We start from the raw sequence: 15,731 nt of genomic DNA, 5'->3' as shown, positions 1-15,731 counted from the left end.
GAGTCGTTTCCGCACCAAACGCTACTATGCCTCGTCCTCTGGTCGAAATCATTTGCTGGGTCGAGCATGCGCGAAAGGGTTTTGGCTGGTTTCTCTGCAGTGATAATGATTCCAAACCTTCCCACAGCAAATCCGACATCACCATGTTAGTTAAATGTCGTTCCAGTTAAAAGGATCTCCACCCTGCCGATAAATATAATTGCAGAGACTACATTCAACAACAATGTTTATTTTTCAAAATTAATTATAACATCATTGGTTGAACAGGTGGTTACACCAAAATGAACCAATTACAACCCGATGTAAGCACTTTGCCAGTACTTAACAACATTGCTCTACGAATGTAAAAATGTAAAAATATAAAAAAGTAGAGCTAAGATCCCACTGCACCACCAGCAGGATGCCCACCTCTGCCAGTCTCACTGAAGCATTAGCTCTTAAAAGTCCTGCAAAGAATTCCTCGTCTTATACAACCATCAGTGCTCCAACTACCACTATATTATTCCAAATGAGAATTTCTCTATCCCTTGTCTAGGAATGACCATCGGTCATAACAAAATCCCCTCCTACATATATGAAGAAAATTATATTCCCAACATTGGTGAGGGGAAAAAATATGGGGTGGGGGGAAGGAACCCAATGATTTTCAACTGCTCAGCTGCAGCTTCAATTAACAAATAATGGTCAAAACAGCGTTGCAGCTCAAACAAGACTGAACACCATCAGTATGATCCTGAGCAGCCTCATGACATCACAGTTATAAAGCAGGTTGAACACCAAAGAGTCATGCAGGCTTATAAATATCTCAATCGGAGCCACCCTCAGCAAACTTTTGCCTTTGCTGATGTTCAGCAACCTTGAAATCCACCACCTCACGGAACAAGTTAGCATCAAGAATGCAATCCTTGGTTCCATAAACAGCAGCCTGAACACTAGCCATCAACTTTGCTATCTCTCGGCCTGAGAATCCCTCAGTCTTAGCTGCAGCTTCTCTAATAACATCATCTGACAAACCCTTGATTTCAATCTTTCGCTGTTTCTTCTGGAAAAATGTGGGCCAGCCAGATTTGTTCTCACCCATCTGAGCAATATACTTGTCCAAGTAGAGTTTGAGCAATTTGAACCTTTCATCTTCACCAGGAAGAGGGAATTCAAGACATTCATCAACTCGGTCAATTACAGCAGAGTCAAGATCCCCAGGGCGATTGGTGGCAAGGGCTATTACTACATTCTTGGATTGGTCACCTGTTTGAGCTAAAAGGGCATTGAGAGCACTTCGTTGGGATTCACTCATATAGGTTTTATTACGCCTGTAAAAAACAGTATAGGGTCAATTCTGGAGTAGGATCACCAGTGATGTCTCTATACAAGCAAAAAGCTCATGGATCTAGATACAATCTCAGATAAATACAAAAAACTTACTCGCACAGAAATGCATCTGCTTCATCTATGAAAAGCAGCAAACCCTTACGAGAGTTCTCAGCCCAAGCAAAAAGCTCATGGATCTTGGTGACTGCCTGAGGCCCCAAAGGTACCACATCTCCTCCAGTCATCAAGGCATAATCCAGCCCCTGTGGAAATGTGTTGTTTATGAGTACTGCTGATGGAATAAAAGGGAAGACATTCAAATGATGCAAAAACAAGAACAAATGAGTACAAATACTAAATCTTTAGTCCTACATAATTCAAATCCGTGTTAGGGATCTGCTCCCTCCTCTTTTTTAATTTTTTCCTTGTAAATATAAATACATCTTTATAAAAAAAATAATAATAATAATAAAAAATTCAAATCCTTCTTGTTTGGTACCCATGCAAAAGTTCTTCCAGAATTCACCAATATTATTTTTACAAATCAACGAGAAAATCCTTACCGACTTATGCGCAAGCTCCTTAGCAGCCATTGTTTTCCCAGTCCCTGGTGGACCATAGAAGAGCATGTTACGAAATTGAGCTCCGTGGGATCTTGTATTCGCAGTAGCACTAGCTAGCTGTTGGATTCTCTTCTGGAGAGAAGGATGCAAAACTACTTCACCAAACATCCCGCCATTTTTACCTGGACCAGCTCCTTCACCACTTCTACGGAATACATTTGTCATACCACGAGAAAACAAACCAGACCAAGGGTACTTTCCTCTAGAGGACTCTCTGATAAGGGAAGGTTGTCCCAATTTTCTATCAATATATGCCCAATACACCTTAGCGCCTTCTCTGCAGGGAAGTATGAGAAATCATCAGTTCATGTTCATCACAAACTTCAGGATCATACAAAACACAGATATCATGAAGAATTTCATGTGGTCCCACATAGGTCAAAAAGGGGTGATCCCAAAAAACAGTTTCTCATTTTCCAATTTTTAATGCATTTTAATAAGGAAGATTTCAGACAATAGGAACAAAGAGAGTATGTGAATTGGAATTTCTTTGCAATACTCTAACCAGTCATTGGACCAGTGGCTTAACCAGTTACAAACAACCTGGTTCAGTGATCTGTTAGACCATTGTGCATATTACAATCAATAATGAGTACAGAACAGGTATATCATTTATTGTCCCATAAATTATCATGAAAACACTTTCATGGGGTTGTTTACATATCCACGGAACTTCCATTCCCTCCGGTCCTTCTCACAAAAAATCCAGGGGAGTGGATCCTGGACCTCTTTGTGTTGATTTTTCTTTTGCATGATCCACATGCATTACCCTTTAAATCATCTTGGCATTTGCTAAGCTTAGATAAGTGTCAAATGCTTCTTCATCCAAATATCACAAACTCCAATTTTTAAACTTTCCAAAATAAGAACTAGCAGAAAATGTCCAAAGTCCACAGAAACAGAAACAGTACCGAGTCAAATAAATCCCAGCTGCAAGTACTGTTACTCCACCAACTGCCATCATCAACGTATCTGGATTTGTTAGGGCGTGAAAACCAGCTACAGAAAGAAGACATGCTGTTAGTCAAGCTTTGACATAGTGAAAAAAGATATGGCCACCAACACTAAAAACAAGAAGGTAAATTACTAATCCCAAGTAAAAAAATCATTGTTTTTTTGAAATAGGAAATAGAATTTGTTCCAAGGCTCACAGTTAGTCTGCCCAACTTAGACTCGACAGCATCCAATTTTCACAATGCAAACTCCATCGTAAATCAATAAATTAATGGCCATTATGCACAATTCAAATGCTATTGACTTCCTTGGAAAGAAACCCTAACATTCTGACCTGTTTTTTTCTTTTACATGATCACCTTAACATGCTATCCATTATAGGCACAGTAATGCTGCCATATCATGCCTTTCTCAAGAGAGCAGAAGCCCCAGTTCTTGTAGCAAGTTTTGCCCACTATGACACATCCAGGCATGAAAAAATATTATCACTGACTGTGGTGGAATAATTAACAAAAAATATAACTTGCCAATCTCTGGTAATTCAGTATACAGAAGGTGTGAACATGGTGTTGAAAACATTGATCTAGAATTAGAAACACACACTACTGTGAGAGAACTATGAAGTTCAAGAAGCCGGCCAAACAACAATGTGGTGTGATTGACTAGCACAAAAAACACTCTTTCATGAAAGGAAAGAAAACAGGTTAAGCCTGTGGATCTTGATTGTTGAGAAAAACATTTACACAAATAGTTGTTCAACATAAATGCTAAAATTCAAATGCCTTATGCTATCAGAATCTATTTTGCACCTCTTATGTGTTCAAAAGTAGTGTTAATAGCTTCAATCAGTTTCTCTTTCTCCCCCTTGAGCCTTTCTGCAAGCATCCGTTTGTTTACATCCTCAGCTAATTTTGCTTCGTGGGCCCTCCCTTCTGCTTCTGCAATGCTCCTAACTTTGATAGTTTCACGTTCCATCTCTGCTTTTTTCTGCTCTGTTTTTCGATGTTGAGCCTGAATATGTTCTTCTGTGGCACGCCTAATTTGCTCTAACCGGTTATTTGATTCCTCTTGCATTTTCACGAGCTCCTGATTTCTTGCTCGCTGAAGTTCATGCTCCTCCTATATGAGAAACAGAATAACCATTAATAGACTATGTACATGACAGGTCATAGAACAAAAGTTCTACAACCATACCTCCATTCTCTTCCTGGCCAATTCATCGTCTTGACGAGCCATTTGAGCCTTTAACTGTGCTTGTTGCTGGTTCAACTTTTTCTGCTCTTCATACATTACCCTTTGCCTTTCCTGAAATCAAAAGATTTTACTAAAAATGCAAGAAAACTACCAGTCTATCAGCAAGGTCCAAGCTCAAAGTGAAGCTGACCAAAAATACATTTATATAACATACTAATTCACCAATAACAGCTAAATTAACTCAGCTTAAGCTCAAAAGACAGCTAGACAAAGACACTACAGTATAGTTAAACAAATCTCAGACATTACAAGAATCAGGATTCTGAACCTACCTTTGGGACTGTCAAGAATCATAATGGAGTGATAAATCAATCCATTCTTTATCAGTGATAACATCTGTAGCTTGATCTAACAATGTTGCACATATGGCAAGAATTTTCCTCCCAATTTAGAAAGCAACTGAGTGAAACATACAATGTGGAGAATAATAAACCTCTAAGGCTAGAACCAACTATGAAAAAAGCTGGAAGGAGCTTCCTTGAAGAAATTGTGTACCATTCAATCAGTAAAAACGAAGCAAGACATGAAAAAAAATGGCTCTAAAGACGGGTACCCCAAGGGAATGAGAAATTCGCAGAGGATTAAAGACGGTGAGTCAAACAAAAAGGAGGGGCGCAATTGTTGCAGCACAGGCTGTGGAGTTTGCCTGGGGTTTTACTAGGGTTTAAGCACTCGTGGAGAGGAAGCCTTTTTACTTCTACGGTTCTACATGACCGGAAAGTCAAATCATAACAGTTTCTAAATAACTTGCTGTTTTTCTTTTCTCAGAAAAATACTTGCAGTGAACCTAATCAATTATATTTGACACGTTCAAGGAAGCCCAGACCATCAAAACCCACATCTGCTCACACCTTTTATTCACAGATGCAGGCTGAAGTCGTTTCTTCTTTGGAAATTTACTTGGAAAAAAAGGTTAGCAAATGTCCATGTCCATGGTTTAGAAAATCGAAAATGTATCACAACTTCACTGGAATACACAACCTTAGCGAAAAATAATGTGCTTCATGGCTCATGCATCAATCTAATCACATCATAGTGGGACTATATATCATTAACTTTGGACATAAAATACATATTATAAAGAATGAAATATGTCAACGAGAAATAAACAGCTGGTCCTCAACGCAACCTTAAACTTACAGTTTGATGTTGAGCTTCCCATGCCTTAAACTCCTTCTCCCTAGCTACCATTTGGGTTTGCCTGGTCTTCTCTTGCTCCTTCATGATGTCAAAGGCCTAGCAACCACCACAAGTACCAGGACGTAAAAGACCCAGTCAAACAAATTACAACAGATAATCAGGCAATGCAAACAGCTCCTTACCTTATTAGTATTAGGAGCTTCATTGATCCTTCTTAAAGCCTCAACCCCTCTTTCGAGTGCTTCAGGATCAAAACCTGCTGCTGTTGTTCGAGGAAAAGGATTGTCATTCTGAGGCTTCCTCTCCTGTTTGGCCTCGACCGCAGGAGCCTGAGGAGAAGGCTGGGTAGGCTGACCAGAAAGCGGAGAAGTCTGGCGAGTATCCGGATTAGTAGAACCAGAAGGGGAAGTCGAGAAAGGGAAATTTTTGAAAGGACCATCAGCGTACGCACGGTCTGCAGCTAAAGCTGCCGATGCCATTGCAGATACCAAACCCACCGCGCGCAGCTTCGCCATCCCTCAAACTAGCACTGGAAACAAACCCGGGCTCGTTTTCCCTTCTTTGACAAAGAGAAGTTTGGGTCAGTCACGGGAAAATTAATAAAATTGCTATAATGAACGTGAATGTGGAGAATAATAAACCTCTAACGCTAGAACCAACTAAGAAAAAAGCTGGAAGGAGCTTCCTTGAAGAAATCGTGTACCGTTCAATCAGAAAAAAACGAAGCAAAACAGGGAAAAAAAGAAAGAAAAAAAGGCTCTAAAGACGGGTACCCTAAGGGGATGAGAAATTCGCAGAGGGTGGGTTAAAGACGGCGATTCGAACAAAAAGGAGGGAGGCAACTGCTGCAGCACAGGCTGTGGAGTTCGCCTGGGGTTTTACTAGGGTTTAAGCACTCGTGGAGAGGAAGCCAATTTCCTTCTACGGTTCTGCGTGACCGGAGAGTATACTTGCATGTTCCGCACGAAACAAGAACCACGCACGCGCACACCACAGAAGCGGGACAGGCAAAATTTGACCCACACTGTATCGTTCAATAAATAGATACATAAAATAACCATCTTTATAGGAGAATAAATGCTTAAATAAAAATGATATTACCCGTAAATAAATCCTAATAAAAATAAAATATTTTAAATTCGATAGGCATATAATGAAATGAAAAATATTAATTTCAAAAATAATTATTTTTATTATTTAATAGTTTTATATATCAACTATTTTAAATTTATGCGATCTTTTAATAAATATTAATGAACAAATGTAATCACTCAGCAGCCGAGATGGGAAACATGAGCGAGGCCCACGATTGAGTGAGGCCTGGCTAACTTAGTAGGCTTGGCCCATATTACAGTAAAATGTCATCAGCCCATAAAAGGTTGCTGCAGCCTGCTAGGCTTGATATGACCGCACCAGCTAAGTCCGCCAGATCATGCTCACGCCGATCTAGGAATTTAAATCCCCCGACTAAACACGCACCCGGCGCACATTAGTTGTAGTCTATCGCGACAAGAATATAAACAGAGTGAAGAGTAGACAGTAAAGAAAAAGGCAAAAGAAAAGAGAAAAATAAAAGAAATAACCTCTGCGTGGTCCTTTCTTTATCAGCCCTTGAGAGAAACAAAGAAGGGGGCAAAAAATCACAGCGACCGGGCGGCCACTCGAACCAGTAGAGTAACCCGAGGGTTTTTTTTTCGGCATTTCGTCAATCGAAGAAAACCTCGTCCAAGGCTCTTGTTTCACCGCGAATCGAATCTGATCATTTTCTTCTCGCCGGCGTCTGTTTTTTTCTTCGGTTTCAGTCATGTCGGCTCTGCAGTACCTCGAGGCGCAACGTAACGAGCAGCCGGAGCTCGCGGACTGGTACAATTCGCTCGCGGATTTGTATCAGAGGAAGCTTTGGCACCAGCTCACTCTCAAGCTCGAGCAATTCGTTGCCCTAGCCGTTTTTCAGGTTCGTTGGTTGGTTGTTTGTTTCAGGATGTTGAGTGATGTGTTTGTGCTGGATTCGTTTGTGATGATTTGGTGTTTGTCTCATTCGGTTTGAACGCTTGTGTGGTAGTTGAATCTATCCGGTTTTAGATTTGTGTTCGCGTTGGCTTTATTGATTTTTTGCTTGACTTGGGAGTTAGGGCTTGAGATCCTTGGAGATGTTTTGATTTACTATTGTTGAGTTATTTCCTAGAGTTAGATGCTTTGACTTACGCAGATGAAGATATTGGCTTAGAGGTATTTGGTCCACTGAATCTTCGCAAGTGCTCTCCTTCTGCTGTTGTTGGCGGTAATCCTCGAGTTCCCTAGGTATTTGGGTGATGGTTTGACTTAATGTTGCAATCAGTTAATATATTTGAAATGGCTGCTACACCAGGAAGTAGTTTCACAATTTGAATTGATGACGGAAGTGTCAGCGTGACTGCTTTTTTTTTTTGTAGCTGAATAGAAAAAATGTAGTTTGTGTTTAACCCAGTCGATTAATGCAAAAATCTTTGCCAGAGGAATATGATAATTTGTGAATTTCATTTGGAGCCTCTGTATGATTTAGTTATTTTTTGTCAGGATTAATGATGTTATAACAAGGCAGTTCTTGAACTAGCAATGAGTAGGAGGAACACGATTCTGTGGTTTTAATGTGGGATTAAGATTTAGATGACCTGATACCACCTGTAAATATTTCCGGGCCTTTTCTCTGGCATTGGCTTGCTTCTGTTATGCTACTGTTGTTTCTTTCTTTTTAATTTTTGCGGGTGTTACTTACATATTTTGAAATTAAAGTATGTATACTTGCAAGTTCTGCTGTAGGATATTATTGACATTTGCATGCATAGAAATTTAGCCTCGGGTTTTAGCTTTTCCTCTGATCTTGCCTTTTACATCTTTCCCTCTCTCTCAGTGCCCTTTATCTCTCAATACTATGTATATATGCACTTGTTTCTGTATGTGGGGTTATACATTCTATTGGATCTAATGCTCATCTTGATGGGTATAAAAAGGCAGGTCCATTAAATTAAAGGTTTACTGATATTATATAAATTTTAGATGAGTATGATAATTCATGGTAGTCTTGCACATGTTTCCATGTGTGTGCCACTGCATCAAGCCTACACTGGTACCACTTTATTCACTGGTCATGGAATTTTAGTTGTAAAAATCTTTTGGCATGTTAAATAGAATGGACCAAAACTTGGTCTACTCTGTCTGTTATTCTTTTGATGGAAAGTGTTTGCAGTGCTCAATTTACTGCTGCATTTACTTGCATATGCTACACTCCTCTACTGATGATAATGACAACTATTGGCATATATTTTGTGCTATTATTTCCTAAGGCTTACAATGCTAGTTTTTTTTTCAGGCGGGTGATGCTCTCATACAATTATATAATAATTTCATCACCGACTTTGAAACAAAAATCAATCTCCTTAAGCTTGCACATTTTGCTGTAATAGTTTCTCGCCAGTATTCAGAAAAAGATGCTGCTATCAGCTATCTTGAAGAGGTAATCGAAAAGCTTCGTGCAACTAGGGAGATACGGATAGAGGAACCCATTCTCTATGTGAAGATGCAAATAGCAGCATTCAATCTTGAGAAAGGAGAGCAGAAAGAGTGCAAGAAGCTTCTAGAAGAGGGCAAGACTACATTGGATAGCATGACAGATATTGATCCTTCTGTTTATGCAAGCTTTCACTGGGTTTCATCACAGTTCTATAAATCTCGTCAAGAATTTGCTGAGTTCTATAAAAGTGCTCTTCTCTATTTGGCATACACAACGGTTGAGTCTCTCTCAGACTCTTTTAAGCTGGTATGGTCTTTGTTTTTATCTCCTTTGTAATAGTTGATGTGTTGATTTACATTTTGTTCTTGTGAAGATTGTAAATTTCATGCTACTAAAAAGAAAAAAAATATAGAAGTGATTTGTGGACGGAGTTCATGCTTTCTGTGAGAGTTGGTAACTTTTTGCTTGCATTTGTCTAAAGACCCTTCTAGTGAGTGCTGTACCTCTGATCTCTTTTCTAGTAGTAATTTATACCTCCAATTTTTGGAGGAAGATTTAGTGATCTTGTGTTTTTTTGTTTGGTTTCTTCTTAGCATTATACTTTTAAAAGTATTTTGAAAATCTGTCCGTGTATAATAAACTGGAATAGTAAATGGTTTATAACTTGGAATAGTTTGATAATAACATGTGGCCCAAGGTTCTGATTTGCTGTTATGTTTGTTTTGTGAGTTTTTATGTTTGAAATTCCAGCTGTATGACCTTGGTGAAAGTAAATAATGGACTAGTGCTTTGATAGCAGTGAAAAAGTTATTAATTTGAAGCATATGATTTCAACTTTCTGATCAATTAAATAATGTGACTAATTGAATGTTAATGTAAAAAGCCTCAATACATTACTGCTTCCCGCAAAACCTGTCTGGAAACAGTTGTTGATGAGGTTATGGTAGGGTTTTAATTTCTACCAGTTTTATGCAGGACAACTGAATTATAGTTTGACAGTCATCTGGGAGTGATTGCTCTCTGCAAAAATCATCTGGAACTGGTTGTAGATGAGTTTATGGTACAGTTTTAGTTCCTATGAGTTTTTTGCTGGACAAACTTGATTATAGGTGTTGCTGTTTCCATTGTAAAGTCTGATGAAAGAAGAACAATAGTCAATCAGTAGCAGTGGTCTTTGCTACATGTTATTGTTAAATTATCTTATGCTATACTAGGTTGTTGGAGATTAAATAAACTTTTGAACTATTAAATTCAGTCAGTTTCTAGGTGCAAGTATAATTTTTTATTTTTTTAATGTTTTTGCTTTAGTGACTAATATACCTATTGTTGTGCTTGCACTGCTTGATTCTTCTTTGTCTTGTCACCGGTAACTAGTTGTTTTCTTGCTTCGAAATCAAGAGCTAGCCTAAGAGATTGTGGTTCAAAGTTTTTATCAATAAAAAACACTCACTATTCTCAAGAAAAAAAAGAAAAAAAAAGAAGCTTTCCTTAGTCTCTCTACAGGCACTGTGTATACCGATTCAGTCACTGTTTTAAGCACTATATTTCTTAATGGGAAAAACTAATATCATTTTATCTGTACAGTGAAAAATAAAGTATTATTGGGGATGTACATTTTTTTTTTAAATAGTTATTGGGGATGCACATGTAAGGTCATCGTGTTTAGTCAAGCTCGATTTATTTGTGACTAAGCTTTTTCATGCTAATTGCATGCAGGATTTGGCGTTTGATTTGTCCCTTTCTGCATTGCTTGGTGATAACATCTACAACTTTGGTGAACTACTAGCACACCCGATCGTAAGCTATTCTACTTGAAAGCACTTAAATTAATTGGTTTTACTGTCTTCAAGTGTGTGACATTTCTGCTTGAAATGGAAAAGTATAGGTAGGACACAGGGTATGTCTTATGCTTGTTTTGTGCACCTATAGCTGTTCCCAAAAAAAATCTTAAACCAATATGGTACCGTAGAGGCAAAAGTGATTGTGTTATATTTTACTTGTCTGTAAATTTCTACTTTCCCCTATTTAAAAAGCTCATTTTCCTTGATGGTGATATTTAAGCCTCATTTTTCTCAAAATTTTTTTTCTTGATGATGGTATTTAATTTTCTATCTTATAGTTCTATTTTTATGCTGTCATCTACAAGTTAAATTCTTCATACAGTTGTACATAAGTATATTTTAGTTTTTTAATTACCATGGTGTTAAATTATTTATTTTCCCATTTGCCAAAACCATTTGCCACTTGCATCCTTTGAGTTGATTGACACAAGTATTCACTAAAGTAATTTAAAATGGTGTTTTCTTTTCTCTAACATTTTTTGTTTTGAAGAAGTGTTCTCTAAAACTTGGTCCATGTGTTTCTGTTTGTTTGCTGCTGTGCTTGGTTTTGATCTTTCTAATGTATTGGGCAGATAAAAAGCCTCTTGGGGACACCAGTAGAGTGGCTTTATTACATACTCCAGGCATTCAACGCTGGTGATCTTGTTCGTTACCAAGAACTTTGTCGTGTTCATCAAGCTGCACTCACCGCACAACCTGCATTGGTGCAGAATGAGAAAAAAATGCTTGAGAAGATCAACATTCTCTGTTTGATGGAGATCATTTTCAGGTGAGAATATATTTTGATCTATAGTTCAGTTTGGTTGGTTGGAGTCAAATCTGAATTTAATTAGAATTGTTTGGTTGTTGCATTTGTGTACTGTTTCGGCAATATATCTATTTATTAATTGTTTCCTTTGCAGCCGTCCCTCTGAAGATCGAACCATTCCGTTGAGCGTCATTGCAGAGCGCACTAAACTTTCTATAGAGGATGTGGAGTATCTTCTCATGAAAAGTTTATCTGTGAGTCTTACTACAATTACATTTACTCTTGTCTGGAAGACAAGTTCTACCGCAGAGTTCCTTGTCTTGTTAACTATAGGATTTCTGTGGCTTTCTCATAGTAACTGATGTTTGTGAATGAAAATTGGATTTTAATACATCATGCATATAATTCTATGAATTTCTGTTTTCTCATTGGTAGTTCTGGAAGTGGCAATTTGTCATTGTTTTGGGTGCTTTGGGTCTGAGCCTCTCGGCCTCCATGCCTACTCCACTCTCTTCTGGTTCCCACCAGAAGAGAGCTACATGGCACCCACTAACTTTGGAACTTATAGAGCATTCAGGAAATTATTATACAATGCTCCTTTGTCCTTTGTTTTACCAGTAATAGTTATTTTTAATGTTTTTATAACGTTTTCGACGTACTATGGTGGTGAAGCCTCCTCCAGTCTTCCTCTAAAATTTGCTGGTTCCTTGCTAGTTAAAATTTCTAGTCTTTCTCTCCAGCAGGCCCATATGCCACTCTTCTGCTCTATAACTTGCTCTCTTAACTGATATTAATAGGGACCTTGTCTTGGTCATTGTGAGTGTCACTCAAACATGTCAAAATTATCTTAAATGGCTATCTATAATTTTTGGACTATTCCTAACAGCCTGGATATCTTTGTTGTAAATAGTGTAATTTATCTCTAGGATTTTCTAAGCTAGGTTCTCTCATCTTGTATTTTTCTTTGTTTCATATTTCTGCACTTATGCTGTTCAGTTGTTTCTTGTGGTGCTGACTTGCTTCATTTTTCAGAGTTTTAGTGTCTGTTTCTCACTGCATTGTCTGAATATACAAAGTATTTTGCTGAAAATTAATTTGAGATGGCATGCTAATAAGTTTTTGTTGACTGGCAATTGGAGCATGGTCATTCCTTTCATCTTTTACATGGAACTAGTGGATGAAAGAACTGTGGAAGTTATTGACATTTGTTAGCACTGTATAACTGTGAAAAATGTAGTGGGGTACTTCTTTTAATAAGATTGGGGGAGATTTATTGAGAAGAGGAGGATTATGAAATTGCCTCCCCTCTTCAACAAACGAGGGGGCAGGCTAAATAACAAGAAGAAAGAAATTACGAGGAGACCGTGCCTAACAAACAGAACCATAAACAAATGTCTAAGCATGGAAGAGCAACCCTTTATCTTGCATGGTTTGTTAGCCACTACGAGGACACCATGCCTAACAAACAGAATCATAAACAAATGTCTAAGCATGGAAGAACAACCCTTTCTCTTGCATGGTTGTTAACCACTGAGTTGGCTGAACTCAGTGTGTGTATATCCAAGTAATAGAGAGCTGGTGGGTTGACTCAAACACTTCCTTTCACACTCGTGATCTCCAAAGTCCACTACTACAATCCCACCAAAAGGTTCCCACAGCATAGTTGCCTTCGACAAATGTATGGGAGACTGATATGTTGTTGAAGAGCCGGTTATGTGAGATGACTTGGTCAACCCACAGACAATTTTTCATCTATTCTTTAATCCTATATTTCTCTTTCTTTTTCCTTTTCCTTACAAAGTTAAGTTATTCTATGCTTCTATTTTGTTTCCCTTATGTTTGTCCCAACACCTATCCTAGTTGGTCTCATTCTATTGTGCTGCTGCATATGGCCATTAGGCCGTGCTCTTTGTGGGTTCCTGTCAAAAGCACTAAAGATGGCTCCTTGAGCTGAGAATTCCTATGTCAAGTCTTTTATTCTTCGCCTACAAGGTGATTTTTGTTTGAGTTACCTTTAAAAAGCGAGTAGTGTATTTTTCATGCCTAAAATTTGGCCTTTTTTCGCCATTGAAAATGAGCGAATTTTATAATTTTCAGTCCAGACCGTTTTTTATTGGTGTATGGAATTTTGCCATATGGGTAGGAATGATTTTTCTTCTACCATATTTATTTTTTTCAAGTTGGGTCTCTATATATTTTTTATCCCCAACTTAAGGGGGGGAAGAAAAACAAAGATACAAAGAAAGAGGTATTTTATTTTACGTGACCAAAGTAGTCCAAGGGGGAGAACAAAAGATGAAGAATTTTTAGCCAAACAAGATTGAAGACTAAAAATATTTTTCCTTGCCAGTTGAAGTTGTAAACTTCAGTTTGAGGGGGAGTGTTGAAGAGCGGGTATGGAAGAGTCTTACATGACTCTCATAGAAAGAAGTCTAACAGAGCATTAATGAATATTGCGGAATCTTATAGGAGTCTGATAGAAGTGTTTTAGTTAGATTTTACTTATTTTAGTCTTCTATTTATGTTCAGTTGTTTAATTATTCTAGCACTCATCTTTAGGAATTAGACTTTTGAGTCTAACAGTGATATGGGTAATTTTAATTGTAATTTGATTATACTTATTTCTTTTATTATAAATAGAGGCTAATTGTACTTAGTTATTGATCAAGTCAGTGATTTTTTTTTCTTCTCCAGAAATTCAACTTATGTTCTTTCGCTAGTTGAATTCCATTTAAAAGAGCATGGGTCATTGCGCCTAAAGAGTCAGGAATACCAAGCAGGCTGGCGTAAGAATTTAGTTTGGTATCCTTAGCGGGCCCGGTGTTACCTTTAGCATTCCCAGCAAAGTTTGTTTAGCCATCAATAGGAGTGTGGGGGGTATCCATGCTGAAATTATCAGAGGTCTAGTGGGTTCAGAGAGCAGCAATTGAAATCCAATTGTTTCTGATGTATGCGCTGCGGAATTGACAAAGCAGTACATGTTAGAAGCCAAAATGGGTGATCTAGATAGTCCTTTTCAATAGTCCTTTTCAAAACCCCTGTAGGAGTCTTAGCGTTGTTGCTGAAAATATGATTATTACGTTCAGTCCATCTTTTGCACAATTTTTATGTTAAGTCCCAATGCAAGACTAGTCTTCCATATTAACTGTAGTTGAGCATAGGCCTAGAAAGTTTATCTGAATAATCAATTTTACAAAATATACCACTTCAATCCACCTGAACTCTTTGAATTCAGGTACAGGTGATTTCAAATTGTTCGGGCATTTTTGGAAGTACAATTTGTTTGATTAATTTCTCTTGAAAAATGTTGTAAATATAATTCTTCTCCTTGTCCTTGACATCATCTTGTTCATGTCTTCCATTAGTATAAGAGGTACCATTCTTTGTTTTTAGCCTCTTGTTGGTGTTGATTGTAGTATATTTACCAAGGATTAATAATGAGTTTTAAAAAGAAGGATACTTCTACAAATTTAAAGTGTATGCAATTCTCTTATAATGTTCTTTACCCTTTTAGGGGATTGGTTTTACCAAAGATGTCCTGTTTAGTCTGTGTGGTCTGTTTTGGTTTTTGTAGTAGGGGCAGAGCTTTGCTGGTTTTGTGGACAAGATTTTGACGTCTTTGTTTGTAGGTCCATCTGATTGAGGGCATCATTGATCAAGTAGAAGGTACGGTCCATGTATCATGGGTTCAACCAAGAGTTTTGGGGATTCCTCAAATCAAATCGTTGAGAAGTCGGCTGGACAACTGGCTTGAGAAGGTGCACACAGCTTTGTTGTCTGTGGAGTCTGAGATCCCAGACCTCGTAGCCTCGTGATTCATGATTCTTGGCATCGTTCACCGGTCACCAGTCGCCAGTCGCCAGTCCCTCTGTAACAATCTAAGGTGCCAGATAACGTGGCAGGTAAAAGAACATGTTCTCGTCATTGTGGGTTTCCTTTTTAAATTTTTTCTTGAAAATTTTGCAAGGGGGCAGCTTTGAGGCATGTATTTTTTAATTCATCACTTGTCAGAACCCGGTGGTTAAGCTCAGCAAAACATTGTGCGATAGGACTAGGGCTTTTAGAACACGGCTGTTTCTTTTTTATTTTTCGTGGAAGATTCTGCTCTTATAATCTTCCAGGTTAATTGCTGCAAACATTTGTGAGACATCACCAAGGTTCTTTTAAAAGGATCAAAGTGCTTCCCACTCTTGTCGAGGTTTATCACTAGTTTTATGTTTCTTTTTCTTTAAATCAAATAGAGATGATCGTTCGTTTCAATGCGTCTGTGTTTACTTTTATTTCAAACCAGTGCCAACCTTCTGTATTATTATTGCTTTAATACGAAATAGATAATAGGTATTTACAAGTAAAGATTCGTAGATTGTTTTACA

At 38.0% G+C, this 15,731-nt stretch overlaps 2 protein-coding genes across 4 annotated transcripts; one reads left to right on the top strand and one right to left on the bottom strand.

Moving 5' to 3' along the window:
- Nucleotides 1-291: 291 nt before the first annotated feature.
- On the bottom strand, nt 292-6,166 carry LOC137947976 (uncharacterized). 3 transcript variants are annotated; one of them, XM_068793854.1, is made up of 9 exons: nt 5,921-6,166; nt 5,462-5,838; nt 5,280-5,375; nt 4,080-4,190; nt 3,695-4,004; nt 2,843-2,930; nt 1,872-2,208; nt 1,423-1,571; nt 292-1,310 (listed from the first exon to the last, which is right to left on the bottom strand). In XM_068793854.1, the coding sequence occupies exons 2-9, from the start codon at nt 5,792-5,794 to the stop codon at nt 806-808; spliced, it is 1,929 nt and encodes a 642-aa protein (XP_068649955.1). In that variant the 5' UTR covers nt 5,795-5,838; nt 5,921-6,166; the 3' UTR covers nt 292-805. The 3 variants fall into 3 exon arrangements, with proteins under 3 accessions (XP_068649955.1, XP_068649954.1, XP_068649956.1); XM_068793853.1 differs by having other exon boundaries at nt 5,462-5,835; XM_068793855.1 differs by having other exon boundaries at nt 6,053-6,166.
- A 675-nt stretch (nt 6,167-6,841) lies between these two features.
- Nucleotides 6,842-15,549, top strand: LOC137948792 (26S proteasome non-ATPase regulatory subunit 13 homolog B-like). Its single transcript, XM_068794964.1, has 6 exons — nt 6,842-7,233; nt 8,629-9,075; nt 10,486-10,566; nt 11,183-11,379; nt 11,513-11,612; nt 14,988-15,549. The coding sequence occupies exons 1-6, from the start codon at nt 7,084-7,086 to the stop codon at nt 15,171-15,173; spliced, it is 1,161 nt and encodes a 386-aa protein (XP_068651065.1). The 5' UTR covers nt 6,842-7,083; the 3' UTR covers nt 15,174-15,549.
- Nucleotides 15,550-15,731: the final 182 nt, after the last annotated feature.

This window comes from Aristolochia californica, unplaced genomic scaffold (genome assembly GCF_029961685.1).
Source record: "Aristolochia californica isolate CCGP_79_NKW_82.1479 unplaced genomic scaffold, dmAriCali1.0.hap1 SCAF_13, whole genome shotgun sequence".
Classification (NCBI taxonomy): domain Eukaryota; kingdom Viridiplantae; phylum Streptophyta; class Magnoliopsida; order Piperales; family Aristolochiaceae; genus Aristolochia; species Aristolochia californica.
Note: the sequence above shows the minus strand (reverse complement) of the source record. Positions and strands in the feature narration are given on the sequence as shown.

Bases quoted from the DNA above. Each gene is read 5' to 3' on its own strand.
- LOC137947976 (XM_068793854.1), bottom strand. From the start codon at position 5,794: ATGGCGAAGCTGCGCGCGGTGGGTTTGGTATCTGCAATGGCATCGGCA. The intron at 4,005-4,079 runs GTATGGTTGTAG...TTTCTCATATAG, and splicing joins TGGCCAGGAAGAGAATGGAG to GAGGAGCATGAACTTCAGCG. The intron at 1,572-1,871 runs GTAAGGATTTTC...ACATTTCCACAG, and splicing joins AGGAGCTTGCGCATAAGTCG to GGGCTGGATTATGCCTTGAT.
- LOC137948792 (XM_068794964.1), top strand. From the start codon at position 7,084: ATGTCGGCTCTGCAGTACCTCGAGGCGCAACGTAACGAGCAGCCGGAG. The intron at 9,076-10,485 runs GTATGGTCTTTG...AATTGCATGCAG, and splicing joins TCTCAGACTCTTTTAAGCTG to GATTTGGCGTTTGATTTGTC. The intron at 10,567-11,182 runs GTAAGCTATTCT...TGTATTGGGCAG, and splicing joins AACTACTAGCACACCCGATC to ATAAAAAGCCTCTTGGGGAC.